The sequence below is a fragment of the Saccostrea echinata genome, unplaced genomic scaffold (assembly GCF_033153115.1).
Source record: "Saccostrea echinata isolate AGI-Se365-2 ecotype Australia unplaced genomic scaffold, CSIRO_AGI_Sech_v1 ptg000025l, whole genome shotgun sequence".
NCBI classification, from domain to species: Eukaryota; Metazoa; Mollusca; class Bivalvia; order Ostreida; family Ostreidae; genus Saccostrea; species Saccostrea echinata.
In genome coordinates this window covers 24,647,641-24,662,867 of record NW_026889774.1, presented here as the reverse complement: position 1 = coordinate 24,662,867, position 15,227 = coordinate 24,647,641, and the positions used below count along the sequence as shown (strand labels likewise).

The 15,227-nt window shown below is 32.5% G+C and overlaps 1 protein-coding gene across 1 annotated transcript; it reads right to left on the bottom strand.

Moving 5' to 3' along the window:
- Positions 1-861: 861 nt before the first annotated feature.
- On the bottom strand, positions 862-12,031 carry LOC133192249 (ubiquitin carboxyl-terminal hydrolase 20-like). The gene is made up of 23 exons (XM_061328239.1): positions 11,953-12,031; positions 11,586-11,683; positions 9,204-9,326; positions 8,709-8,809; positions 8,116-8,312; positions 7,963-8,032; positions 7,703-7,816; positions 7,417-7,495; positions 6,284-6,797; positions 5,250-5,341; positions 4,887-5,050; positions 4,551-4,655; positions 4,418-4,463; positions 4,169-4,280; positions 3,872-3,937; positions 3,610-3,736; positions 3,290-3,353; positions 2,990-3,095; positions 2,604-2,685; positions 2,290-2,398; positions 1,956-2,058; positions 1,754-1,870; positions 862-1,618 (listed from the first exon to the last, which is right to left on the bottom strand). Exons 2-23 carry the CDS (start codon positions 11,664-11,666, stop codon positions 1,200-1,202), a joined length of 2,991 nt encoding a protein of 996 aa, XP_061184223.1. The 5' UTR covers positions 11,667-11,683; positions 11,953-12,031; the 3' UTR covers positions 862-1,199.
- Positions 12,032-15,227: the final 3,196 nt, after the last annotated feature.

Below are 15,227 nucleotides of genomic sequence, written 5' to 3'. Positions count from 1 at the left end.
ATATCAATATATATTTTCTTACTTTGTTTATTTTGACACTGTATACCATTCATACATTATTTTGAATTTTGAGTGTGGATGGAATTTTATTGTCTTAGTTAAAAAAAATTTCATATTAAATATACATGTACATTAAAATTGTTTGTTTTTATATTTACAAATGCATGTATTTGTCTGATAATAGCACTGTATAAATGAAGGACTGCTTAATAACCCTCTATACACTAAAGTAGAGGTTTTTTAAAGACTTTGAGAAAAAGAAAATTATATTGTTTAATTGATTAAAAATTGAGTAATACAATGTAGATTTTAATTTATTTTATTTTAGATCTAAGGGCACTTACTCTATAAATTGCATTAAAATACCAAAGACTTGGAATTCTTTAGTGTGCAGCATATAAAGGGTCTTAAAAGTATATGTTGCATGTACATATACACTGTACATATGTGTTTTCAGTCCGTCATCAACTTCCAAGAACAGCTTTTTGATTCAAATGAAGATGCTCCAAAACATGTTTATAGTGAACATAACAGTATAATTGTCAGGAATTGATGCTCAACAACAAACTAATATTATTTCACCCTGAACTAGAAAAAACTGAGGATTTAACTGGACATGATGAATTACCAATATAAAATGCAAATTCACCTTTAATGATTCGCCTTAATTTTGATGTCCTGAACTTGCTTTAAAAAAAAAAACTTGGTAATTTGTTGTCCAGAAAATTGTATACATAGATGTCTGCATTTTGGGTCATCACATGTGTAAACAGTTGCTTTAATATTAATGTAGCGCAAACATTAAACCTCATAAAAATCATTTAAAACTCCTTGAGTTACGGGATGACATTCATAGCAATAAAACAAAAGAAAAAGAGGAAAATGAGTTTAATACATTACAGCGAGACAATAAGTTAATCACATATTTACAACAGATAACTTAAAAGTTGCCTTTAAAATATGGCATTAAAACTATAACAAATTTTCTGTTCACAGAAAACACAATCCTGTTAAAAGTAATTAAAAACTATATAAGTACACAACACACAGGGAATGAGTACACTGTTATGCTTTCCATTTAAAGGTCAATACATTTTAATGTAAATGTTTAGACAAACACTTAAAATAATCTTCAAGGAATACCACAGATTAATAGAAATCATCACAATGTTTTGTTACAGGGTGGATCTGAGGACAGTTTAATCCGTTTTGAAATGTTCTGCAGGAGAGACTGCAGCTGCTTTCTCAGCAGACTGAGTGTCTGTGGCACTTGATTCCATTTCAGCATGCTGTGTCCTCTCTAATTCACCCTCTCCATTTTGCTCTGTGTCCATGTTTTGATCACTAGTATTTAATTCTTGATCAGCTGACTCCATTTCCTCCTCCTGAGTTTTATTACTCACACCTCTCTCCTCAGTTGTGGTTTCCTCGTTTCTTGGAGCTGCTTTAGTGGGGGGATCAGCCTCCTTTTCTCCTTCAGATTGTAGATTTCCTCTGCTCCCTCCACTCTTCCCCAGTGTTGAGGATGAGGCAGATTTGTGCGTAGTGGGAGGAGACTGTCCCCCTGAATTTCCTCGATTCTGTTTTATAAACAGCTCTGGACCACCACCGTATATTTCTAAAAACATACAATGTTGACTTTCAGTATACCATGTATATGTATCAATTATATAAGAATTCCTACACTTTTTTACATGTATTGACCCAATTCCTTGTAAATTAAGGCCAGTATTTTGTATGTATATAAACTTACTGTGAAGAAATTTCCAGGTTTCTGCTGAGAGTTGACCATGATCTGAGTTCTGTCTAAGATAAGTCTGACCTCCCTTTGTGTAAGATATTCTTTGATTTTCTATGGGTCCTGGTGGAGCTGAAATAAATAATAAACTCCATAACAGAATGAACATTTCAATAAAAGATGATATTTTAGATCACAAATTAAGCAGACAACTTACTATCAGATTTTCCTCTGACAAAGTTTTCCCACTCCTTAAACCAGGCCATGCTTATGGCATATATGACAGAAGGCCCATCCTCTTCATGGAATTTCTCATTCAACTATTCACAAAAAATAACGCAATTGGATTTATTAAAATCATAAAAGCAAACGTTTCACAATATTAATACTTTATTTTATTTACTTGTATCTAACCAGACTGTGTTTAAATGGTGATAACTTACTTAAACTTAGTGCGTGATTATCAGCCTATTACAGATTTCACATTTATCAAAATACAGTCATTATCACAGGAAAATCTACACAAACACTTCTGAAATAACTATTTTAACCTGTATGAATTGGTCCATCTCAGTTTTCTGTCTATATTGTAGTTTTTCTAGCTCTTCTTGGCAAGTTGTACATGGGATTAAATGATTACACACTGGACCTCCTCCAAATCTGTGCAAAAGGAATTGTAAATATTTAAAAAGAGGATTGTCTAAAGAAACTAATACATCTTCGGACTGTAAAAAATATACATGTATGTACCATTGAAAAAACTAAGCAACAAAACATCATGTCCCTCTCATATAAAAAAAACCCACATGAATATCTCAAAGTTACATGTTTCAGTATCACCTGTAAGGAATAGCATGTTCATTACCTTTGATAGAGGAATTCCCACAAAGCCTGATTAAAGGAAATGACTAGATCATCCACATGATTGATTTTGTGTGGGGGTACTCCTACAACATGATCCAGCATTATATAGTTAGTGTATATAATTTCAAGTTTAAGGTACAAGTATATAGTTAGTGTATATAATTTCAAGTTTAAGGTTCAAGTATATAGTTAGTGTATATAATTTCAAGTTTAAGGTTCATCATTTATAAATTATGCCTTTACAATGCACACAATTTTAGTTTACCTTGTACTTGCAGAATTTGACAGAAATTGCTTCTAAACTTGACCATTTTATAAAGGAATTCACAGTATTTTTTTCAGTGAGAGTTATCTTTCTTATAAAGGGTCAATGAAATATATTCTTACCTCCATGTTTACAGAGGAAATCATCATTACATATAGGCCCAGGTTCAGCAAATGTATTAAACTTGTTAATCCATTGTTTGGAGATGAAAAACTCCATCAAACTTGGCTGAAACAGAGATGTTTGAATTTCCATCAGCATCTTCAGAGTCAAACATTCAAGCAGATTTTTTTTTTTTAAATATTTAAATTTGTGTACATGTCATTCAAGCAAATTTTTTTTACATCTAAATTTGTGTACATGACAACATGACGAACTCTTTTTTGAAGAAAAAAATATCTTTCCCCTGTCCACAGACCTACCTCTCTGGCTTCTATCAGCTGCATGGCCTTCTGTCTCAATGGTATCATACCATCGTTTCTCTTTCTGCAAAAACATTCAACTTTTATTTGGTCAAATTTTTTGTTTACAAAAAAAAAAAATCCTTTGATACAACACATCCATAATATCTATCCATGTGCAAATAAGAGGTAATTTCTCATGGTACCATAAATTAATTGTTCAATAAACACATCAAAGTGTGTTTATGATACTTGGTGATACATTTCTATAAATTTACCTCTAAATACCCTACACATATACACTTTATATCATTCTGTTAAAGTCACACAGGTAGACTTACCTGTAGAATAGCACATAAGCCTCACAGTTAATGACCTGTCCTACGTCCACTTCTGTAACATACTGGTCATCAAACTCGTACCACTGATCATTGATGTAATTCAGACAGTAAGCTGTGTAGTGACCGCCTGTAAAGAGAGGATATAGACTAAATACACTAGAAAATGAAACTGAAGACACTCCACACTTATTTCTATTTGATAAAACTTCATTTCTGCTTGTCTCTCTGACACTACTATAACAGTAACAAACTGATACCCTACCTCCAGCAGTTCCATGATGACAAATGACAGCATGAAGATCATAAAGAGTTACTTGTGAGGAACAGTCTGTAAAATTTTAAGCTAAATGTAAAGTACATGTAATGGGCCATTTGCTTTCATAATTGTAAAAAAAATATTTAAATTATCCAATTGTATTATTAAAGCATAAATATTAGAACTGCTGATTCTGACAGCAACACACATGTAAACCACTGACCTTTAATGTAGATTGTTTTAAAAGTGTCAATTGTAACCAAATAACTAAGTCACTAATGTGCAAGAAAAATAATAAATAACCTCTATGTAGGTACTTCTTCATGTCCAGACTGTCCAGAGGAAATGACACATACGAGCTGACCTTGGAGGAGTAAAACTCGTGTCTGAATCGTTTCAGGTGGATGCACAAAATCTGTAAAGTAAAACCCAATCAGCTCTGATCTACTTACTGTGTGCATGCATATTTTTGTGAAATATATTTATGTATTAATAGGATTCACAATTTGTCATGCATTTGCATCTTTATAAAATAATCTTTAGTCCACTTACCTCTGGTAATTCCAAAACTTTAGAAAACTTCAGCCCATTCCGTAATCTGCAAATATTGCAAAATGAGCATGTAACTAACATCTATTAATGTGATTTTAAAAATATTACTAGTGCAACTACAAGTAAAACTTACTTTTTACATTTTTCACAGCTGTACATATTGTCTCCTTTCAGTTCATCTGCAGAGAAAAATGCTGCCAAACAGTCCTGTAGTGTTATAGTGGGACCAATAAACCAGCTGAAAGAAAAGTATGCAATGTCAAAAGATTTTATATGTAAAACTAGACAACTTAAATGGTAAAAATACCATTTAAGAACCATTTATATCCACCTATTGCTTCAATATTCTGAGTCACGTTAATTAATACTGTTTAGTTTTCTTGTGTCAAAATACATGTACCCGGTACATGTATATCTGTCACAATTTTTTGATCTTCTCTTTTACAAAGTTTTACATGTTGACTCTTACTTTCTCATCCAGCCAAACATCCAACTGAACCAGCCTTGTTTGGTTTCTCCACATGCCCCCACCTTCGTAAGTGAGGATGCATTATGGCCATGGATCATGTGTAGGTGATCCTTTGTGGGAATAGGTAGTGACAAGTCCTGGAATGTCTCCTTTGTAGTAGAAATCTGAAGAAAATTAGGAATAAAATTGTCATTCACAATGTAATCTTGTTATAGCTTTCTTACAGTCACATCTTGGGGCTCTCTGACAATCTTAGAAAAAAAAATGTGTTTTTTTTTCAGTTTAAAAATACTAGTAAACTTTTGACATCTGAAAATTACTTGGATTTCACTGTATGTTTAATATGGAAACATTTTTTTTTACCCTCTCACAAGTCAAACACTGCACTGAGCTTAATATTTTCCCATCAAAGATATCAGATATCACACTTCTATATTGCACGTTTTTCTTGTTACCTACACAAAAAAAGAAAACAGTTTATGGAATGATGTTTTACAAGGAAAAAAGCAGTGCTGTATAAATTAATATAACAGTTAATGAGCATTTGCCAGGTTTCTTTGATCAAAATTTATTAACAAGAGGCCAATGGGCCACAACCCTCAGTCACAATGGCCCTGTTGCTCATCAACAGATTTTTTCCCCTTACATATTCCTGTGTAAAAATTGATCGCCCATACTGGCCCCAACCTAATCAAAGAAGCCATTTATTGATTTGAAGAAGCTTTAATCTACACTACCTGTGGATGCTTTCATATAAATACGACTAATCATGGCTTTGCTTTTCTTGAGAAGGAAATTTTTAAAAAGATTTTTCCCTATATATTTCTGCATTAAACTTTGTTCACCCATTATGGCCCCATTCTACCCCGAGTTAGGAATTGAACAAATTTAAGTCTACACTATATAATGAAGCTTTCACATAAGTTTCACCTTTTCTTGCTCAGTGGTTCTTGTTAAGAAGAAGAAGTTTGAAAAGATGCCATTGAATTTACTAATTCTTAATTATCTCCATTGGAAAATGGGTGTGGTCCTTCATTTGAACAAACATGAACCCCCTTCATCCATGGATGCTTTGTAGCAAGTTTGCTTAAAATTGGCCCAGTGGTTCTTGAGGAGAAATCAACTTTTACATATAGATGCCATACAAAATGTGATAAGAAAAGCTCATTTAGCTCCGGTGAGCTAAAAATTGATTTATGAATAACTTCACATGCTTGTCTCAATGCAAAAATAAAAGCTAACATAAAATATAATGGAAGTACACTGTAACTAATTATCTATCATATTAATAATTTTCAAAAATTATGTCTTGTTTATAAATACACAGCATTTGACTCACAAAACAATAGTCTCATTGAACACAAATGATTTACAGCATTTTGATAATAATGGATTACCCTTTGGTCCTAATGTTGCTTTGGAGGAATACAGTGACTTTTTGGAGTCTGGATTTTCTGAGTACTTTCTTGCTCTGTTAGATCCTTTTTCTGTATCCCCCTTTCCCAAATCTCCGAGGTCTTTACCTCTAGAACCCTGTTTTGCCTGCCTGATGCTCCCTGCATCACTCTCCTTTGAGGTGATACTATCACCAGCCCCTGAATCCTGATCACTGTTATTCACCTGTATGTAAGTTTTTCCATCAGAAACAATGCTATTCGGCATCTGATTTGGATTTTCACCAGTTTCAGAAGAGATGCCTGCTGAATTTTTTCCATTACTCAGTCCTGAGTCACATGATTCATAACATTCTTCTGATTGGCTGCTACTGTTTGAATCTCTTGACAACTGTCTGTGGTGAATTTTTACATTTTTCTCATGTTCTTCATCATCCTCATTATCAGAAGCTACCATTGGCTGCTTTAGCTCTTCATGAATCTGATCCATGAAACATCTCAAAAATTCTTGGGAATCCTGAAAAAAAAAATTAAATGCCTTAATTATTGCTTTTACACAAACACATCCCTTTTAGGGCTGTCACAGTGCCCTGAAATGACTGAAAACCGCGGTCCAAGTTGTTCGGTTTGGTTTCAGTCCCATTTTTCCGATTTCGGTTCAGGTTTGGTTTATATATTAGAATATGTTTTATACAAAAAATGATGTCAAAATCAAAAGAATGATGACGATAACAGTGATAAATAAACATCACAAGTGAATTATACTTCATAATAATAATATATATATAGGATAAGATAATTATCAAAACAAGCAAGAATGGTCAGGTTGTAGCTAATAGCCTAGTAGTCCTAAACACTGATGTCAAGATGTTAACATGGATAAGATTTGTTTTCAAGGTGAATGTAACATAACAAATAAAGATTTTTTTATGTTAAATTCATGAAATTAAATCGATGTAAATAACCAAACCGAAAAACCTGAAACTGAAAATTTACAGAACCTACCTGACCCGAAAAATTTTGGAACCATGACAGCCCTAATCCCTTTATTAATTGTTACAGTTTTAGAGAATTGATTGTGGGTTTGAAGTTCAATTATATGCAGATATTGCACATTTCTGAACATCTTACTGTACCTGTTGAGAATATCCTCTGAACATGGGATGAACAACCTTGATGCCTGTAACAACTCCATTTGGAATTACATAACTTGGCCTGAAAAGAAAGCAATATGTGTACCTTGGTACATATTCCTTCTATTTACATGCAAGCATATCTTAAAGTGACAAGTTGCGAACAGTTTAAAGAAATAACAGCATTTACTTTTGCTTTGAAAACACCTTGAGATTACTCGAATTCTGAAAATGTATAACAAAAAAAAATGCTGTCAATACTTTGTTGGATAATCAAGATGAATGGTACCTTTTCTTGTGCCAGATTTCATGGACAAGCTTCATATAGCTCTTGGACAACATGGGGGATTTCTCTGGCCTGACATATGAAGAACAGTCCAAGAAAAATCTTGTTAACGGTGGGCTGAAAATAAAAACATTTAGTACTGTTCAATTACACTCTCCAATTAACTTACGCATGCAAGAATGAATACATGACTCCTGAATCTCTAAGATATCCTGCAAGAAATTAGTCACAAATCCAAAGTATACCAAGACATTCTTTCTTACCAGTTAGATAAAGCTTGAATGGCTGCATTTAGGTAGCAAGTATTTCCTAAATTTTGTAGTCCTGTTAACCCTACAATACAAATCAAATAAAAATAAATAAAAACATTAATAAACATGATGCTATTCACAAAAACTTGAGGGAAATTATTTCACCTCTTGGTTTCATGTTTTCGTCTTCCCCCTCTGAGTCAGATTCTTCCCCGGCTGAGATACTGCGGTAGGGCGAACTATCTGTGCCGAATTTCCTGCTGGTGTTGCTCCGAGAACCACTGCTAGGCAAGGAACTCATGCCATCCTCCAGCATATCACAGTCCTTTTTAATTGGTACTGATGCAGAATTTTCTGGGATACTTAAATCAAGAACAAAGCAGTTTACTGTCAATCATTTTATGTAAGATATTTTATATTGAAAAAATATACACACTGGTAATATAATATCTAAATAACACCTTTTTATTAATGTAATGAGGAGAAAATTAATGAAAGAATATTTTTATCCTATTATTTTTATACTCAGTATGTGTAGAAGGTATTAACATTAATATACATATTTTAGAAACCTCATATCATTAGAAAAATGAACAATTTTTTATTTTGACTTTAATACCAGCCACTGATTATCACTGGCCAATATTCCAATAGCTTGGATTGACACAATTTTCTCATCCTGATATTTGGGCTGATACAATGTATAAAAAATACAATTACATTCCAAATAAGAGCAATTACACTGTACAGATACATACATAAATGAAGGAGTATTCCTAGATGGAAAGACCTCAGTTTCACAACAGTAACACCAGATTCTTAAAGTTGTCAAGTTGATTGTCAAATGATGCTGAAATTCCTGAAACAAAAGTATCATACTGCTATACTGCTGAAAAGATTTTTCAATAAAAATAAAAAACTTTCATCGGATCATACTAAATTATACTATAATTCTGAAAAATATTATATACTTTGTCTTATTTCAAAGTTTGTAAGTTATACCACTCCCCCATTTTTACTTTGGTATTTCATCCATTATAAAGATATATTTGTGCATTACAAATGCAAGTCAATCTTAACACTGATCCTGAGTACATGTATATATATAATATAACAATTAGGTGGGTTTTTTTTTTCTTACAATTATCTCATTTTTGTTTATTTACTTTAAGATACCAAAAATGGATGAACTGCACATCACTTGAGGCTTTGTGATTCAATATCAACTATGCTCTTCTTTCCTGCCAACTTACCTCGGTGTGAGTTGAGCTGTGATCTGAGTACGACTCACCACAGCCGACATACTGACAGGAGCCTACAAGACACAGCCACAGGTTGCTGGTGTTTACCTTACAGGTGACACAGGTAGTACAGTCCTGCAAAATAAAGATACTGAGTGTTCATTGCAAGAATTTCCAAAAGGGTTGACAAAAATTTCTTTGTGACTCAATCTTAAAAGAACCATTATGTGCAAAAATACTCGTGTAATAATTACATTGTATTGACATTTCACTTAGTACTTATAAAAGGGATTAAAATTAACGGTCGCCCGCTCACCGGAGGCGATTAAATACTGGTACAGGCGATGAAAACTCAGTAGGGCACTGGGACCAGAATTTCCTCTATATCTGCAGTAGTAACACCATTAATGAACAGAGTCTCTCATTGAAATCATAGTTTTTTGTTTTTTTTATTTAGAATATAATACAAAATATGGTGGTGTGCATCTACATCATTTGGAAAAAAGTGTTCTATTTTTACATGGGCTTATAAATATCAGGGTTCTCCATCATTTGAAATTTTACTGTGTTGCAGACTTTTCGCCAAGCCCTTTATATACGCGGTATATTCGCGATCAAATTCGCAACTGAACCACTACCGTAAATCTGGAAATTTTTACTGTAGATAAATTTTTAGCAAATTTGCGCGTGCATTGCATTCGCAAAAATATTTTTCTTAAAAATAAATCAACAACAAAAAATTTAACCCAGTGATCAGGTGTTCGTAAGCAGTGGTCATTTTAAGAAACCTGTTTATACTACAAACTAATTACCTGTGATAATCCGTGCTTGGAGAATGTCTTCACTACATTCAATACTTTAAACAGTTAAGATGTTTTATCTCTTCTAATATTTTTATCTGATTATGGAATGTTTGCATTGTTTAATATTGTATGTACATGTGTAACATATAAAGGGTTATGAAGATTTTAAGCGCTTTTTAATTTCAGCGCCAATATAACAATTCGCAAAATTTTGAAATGTAAAAATTAATCCCAGATTCGCAAAAATAAATCGATGTAAAAATTTCCAGATTTACGGTATTCATTATAATTACACAAGCATACACAACTATTTTGAATCACTTATTCTTTACACAAATTGTATGATCGTACATATCATTAAAAAAAAAATAATAAATGGATATTGAAAACAATTAGAATGTCTCCAATTATATATAATAATGTACATACTATAACACAAACCAACTGAACCCCCCCCCCCCCCCCCCCCCAACACAACTTAAAAAAAAATATGATTATAAGAAAAATACTTATATAATATACTTGTATCAGTATTTACAAGTTGTAAGTATTAAACCTTGAAATTTTTATATATAACTTCATATTTTACGCATGCTCTGAAGAGCAGAGGAAATTCTGGTCGATACAATCGAACTACTTGCCATATTTAAAAGTAAATTTGCCACGATTTTGTTTGTTGATCGAATTACAGGTAAGTTTTTAGATTTAAAAAAGAAACTTTGGAATTTTTACTTTTAGGGGTGCCTTTAAAATCTTCAACAATACATGTACATCAATTAAATTACGTTATGATGTTTGATTTCCAGTGCCATCATTATTCTGAAGATGTGATTCTAAAGTAAAGAAATATATTTATTTTAATCAATTTTTATATATTTAAATAATATTTAAAAATGCATTTAGCAATTATACGGTTACATGGAAGTGTGAAAACAAATGATTTGCCTTTGTCCTTCATGCGTAAAATTCAGCGGGGCCTAGGAGATAACTGATAATGCAAGGTGAAGCAAGACAATGTGCCCTAATTAAGAGATAATTAAATGCTCTGTATTAAAAATTAAAAGATGGTAGATTTGTTTGATTAAAGTTTCAGATATAGAAAATTTATGTTCTGATTTTGTGATTATCATGGATCTTACTGTGTCGCAAAAATTTTTAATGTGTCGCATGCATAAAATTTGAATTGTGTCGGGCCCGATACAGTAAAACAGCTGATGGAGAAGCCTGAATATCATTCTGGGTTAGTAAAATTTGAAATAGGTAGCCTGCTAGCAACTAAATTTTAAGGCTTGATTTTAATCCCTGTTGAAATCTTTTCAAATGTTATTTTATCTGATTTTCCAAAAAAAAAAAATATCTAAGTGAAATCGTGTAATTTACATAATATATTATAGGAAACCTCCAAAGGGAGAAAATGCAATGGACCAGACCGGGGTCCAAACCTCTCTAAACTTAAACAGGCCCTCAGTACCAATAGAGCTATCTAACCACTTGTGATCAAACCTGCCTGATCTCCACACATATAATTGGAAGTATTTATAATTAGAATCTTCCACTTCCTTAGGAAGACTGTAAATATAGGATGATAGACCTGCTGTTTTCGCCTCAATTCTTCCCATGTTACACTATCCACCACCTTTACATGAGGACAAGTTGACGTCTTTGTGGGCATACTGTTCTAAATCAGTACTGGAATAAAAAAAAATTGTTACATATATATAATATTTAAAAACAAATATATTTGTACATATATATAATATATATATATATATATATATATATATATATATATATATATATATATATATATATATATATATTATTTTGACAGACAGTCCAACAAAAAAATTAGGGTTGTACTTTTAAAACATGTTCAACTACTGATTGTCTCTTCATTTTCAAAGATTGCCATGATACGATGCATGCAAATATTTGCAGGGAAAATGTACTACGTGTACCCTGTGTCCTTCATCCAGTACAGTCAAATCACATGTGTTTTCTGTTACCGTATACGAATTAACTGCAAAGTGATTCTGCAAACTTTCATTTAATGCAATCATAGCAGGAAGTAGTATCATAGTCAGTGATACGCTTTTGAAAAGGTTAACTAGACGCTTGTATGGAAAGCAAGTTGGGCTAAAAACAAAATCGCGGTGCGTTTCATTTCCAAAAATAGCTTTAATACAAACCGCAACCAAAAAAACTCCAATAAACATTAATAGAGGGGTAGATATAGTTTTTTAACACATGGCTCGTCCCTGGCGTGTAAAATAAATACAGTCAAACCCCGTTATCGCGAGCTCAATAGGACCGGAAAAAACTTCGAGATATCCAGGGGAAAATACTTAAAGGGTAAGGGTTTGGCACTTCCAAATCACTTTGACATATCCATGGTATTCCAAATATCAGTTTTCGAGATACCGAAGTTCAACTGTATAAAAAAAATCATACACATGTACTATACAATTACTGCTCCTTTTTTTCAGTAATATGATGATTTCATACGCACATATTTTTCTTATTTGAAAAAATAACCTCATACCAGTAACTTTGACGTTACTCTCTCTCTCTCTCTCTCTCTCTCTCTCTCTCTTACCCCATACCTTATATATATATTCACCCGGAAGGTCACGTGCAGGTGAATATAACTTAGTATTTTTTCTTCGATGTTTGATCTCGGCCAATCAGAAAGCTAGGAATTATTTAATTATATAATTAGCAAGACCCCATAGCTTTAGGTCCACCCTTTACTTTTTGGTGCCTTAAATTATAATGGAAGATTTTACAAAAGCTTTTAAGGGCCACACCAGCACCTTTCTCAATTTGTTAATTTGTAACGGTAAATTGTACTTTCAAATTGTAATTTCTAATTGACAATTTGTAATGACGAAAAGCAAATTGACAGTTTTTGTAATAAATTGACAATTTGTAAAAATAAATTGACAATTCGAAAAAAATAAATTGATGATTTATTTTAAAAAAAACTATTTGTAAGAAGTGAGTTATAAATTGTTTGTCGTTAAATACTCCGTGATCAAAAACTACTGAAGCTGACAATTTGTTATAACAAAATGTTGAGATTGATAATTTATAATTTGAGACTGAGATCTCTCTGATTGGCTGAGATCCAAAAAATACTACGTTATATTGACCTGCACGTGACCTTCCAGGTCAATATAAGAAATTATTTATTCTACATCGGACCAAAAATAGATAGGGAAATTCCAAATTGATGCAAATAGTTTTGGAAAGTTATTTCACTTGCCCCTGGCTTCCACTCATATGAACATAACATTAATAAAGACAAATAGATTCTTGGGTGAGGGTTGGGGGGGGGGGGGGTGGTGCAGGAGGCCTGCCCCTCTCCTTACCTTCTGAGAATGTAAAGTTTTAATTTAAATTTTAAGGATAAAATATCTCAATGAAAGCCCCTTCCCCTCTTTGATGGACCTTAACATCCAACCAAATAAAATTTTGAGTTGGGAGAATTCTTTTCCTTTTTTTTTGGGGGGGGGGGGGGGCTAGTCAAAGATTTTTTTTTTCAAGTAAGTTGTCACTTTTTTTCCCTTATAATGTCCCTTTTTCAAAATAAATCCTATATATATATGCCTGACATTTATTTTTTCTACATTGCACCTAAACTCAAATTAAAAATTCCAAAATAATACAACTGGTTGTTTTTAACCCCGTTTCTCTCATTATGTTCGGCTAGTACTTCAGTAGACGTGAACAAGTAAGATGACATGGATTGCTTAATGAATATGTGTCATTTAATCATATAATAAAACAATTATTGCTGTTTTTTTCGGTCAATACGATGATTTAGCCACCTTCGAAGTACAATATTCACCTCGCCCTTCGGGTTCGGTGAATATTGTACTCCTCAGGTGTCTAAATTATCGTATTGACCTAAAAAAAATCAGCAATAATTGTATAATATAAATTTAAGCATACTTAAACCTAACTTGGCCGGTCACGAGGTCTTCATTCTTGAAATCCTCGGCTGGCGGCTGCTGATCTGAACAAGGACAGTATCCAATCACATGCAGGGGTTCTCTCTATGCATGTAAGATTAAATTAGTCTCTCCATGTGTGATTAACATTTAAATGGCTGTTCATAAATCTTCATATTTTCAATAGCATTTGATAATGTATGGCGAAAAGCTCTTTGGTTTAAATTGTGTGCAAACAATATTAATGGAAATATGTACAATGTTATTACGAATATGTATAATCAAATCAAATCAAGGATAGTCTATGATAATAACGTTACTGATTTTTTTAATTGTGAAAATGGTGTCAGACAAGGTGAAAACTTGTCATCTTTTTTATTTTCAATTTATCTAAATGACCTGCAGAATTTTTTCCAACAAAATATGTCAATTGGTTTACCTACTATATCTGTTATGTTTGAACAACATTTAAATGTGTATTTGACATTATTTGCACTATTATATGCCGATGACACCGTATTGATAGCTGAATCTGCCGAGCACTTACAAGCAAAAATTAATTGTTTTGAAAAATATTGCAGAAAATGGAATTTGAAGATTAATATTAACAAAAGTTTTGATAATAAGTAAAGGAAAGAAAAAAGAAAAGCCTGAGTTTAAATACGGCGAACAGTTGATTGAAGTTGTAAATGAAATTAATTATTTGGGTATTTTATTTAGTACGTCAGGTTCTTTCAAGGAAGCAAAGCAGAAACAAGTTGACAAAGCAAATAAAGCAATATTTGAAATTCTTAAGAAAGGCCGCTTACATAATCTATCAATACGATGTCAGTTAGACCTGTTCGATAAAATTGTTCAGCCTATATTGTTGTACGGATGTGAAGTATGGGGATTTTCGAACAATGCAATTGTAGACAGAGTACATCTAAAATTTTGTAAATTACTTCTTAACCTTAAACAATCTACTCCGGACTGTATGGTGTATGGTGAACTCGGTCGACATCCCATGTCCATTGAAATACAAACGCGTATTATTTCCTATTGGTGTAAACTTAAACTTGGAAAAGAAACAAAAATATCAAGTCTGCTGTTTAAATTAAGTGATACCGTAAATCAAAAGACTAAGAAGATTGCTTGGATAAATAATGTCTTAAATATCTTAAACGATTGTGGACTTTCAAATATTTGGAACAGTCAAGCCTTCAATCCAAATTGGTTAAGAGCGAAAGTAAAACTAACTTTAATAGATCAATTTAAACAAAAATGGAATTCGGATGTTC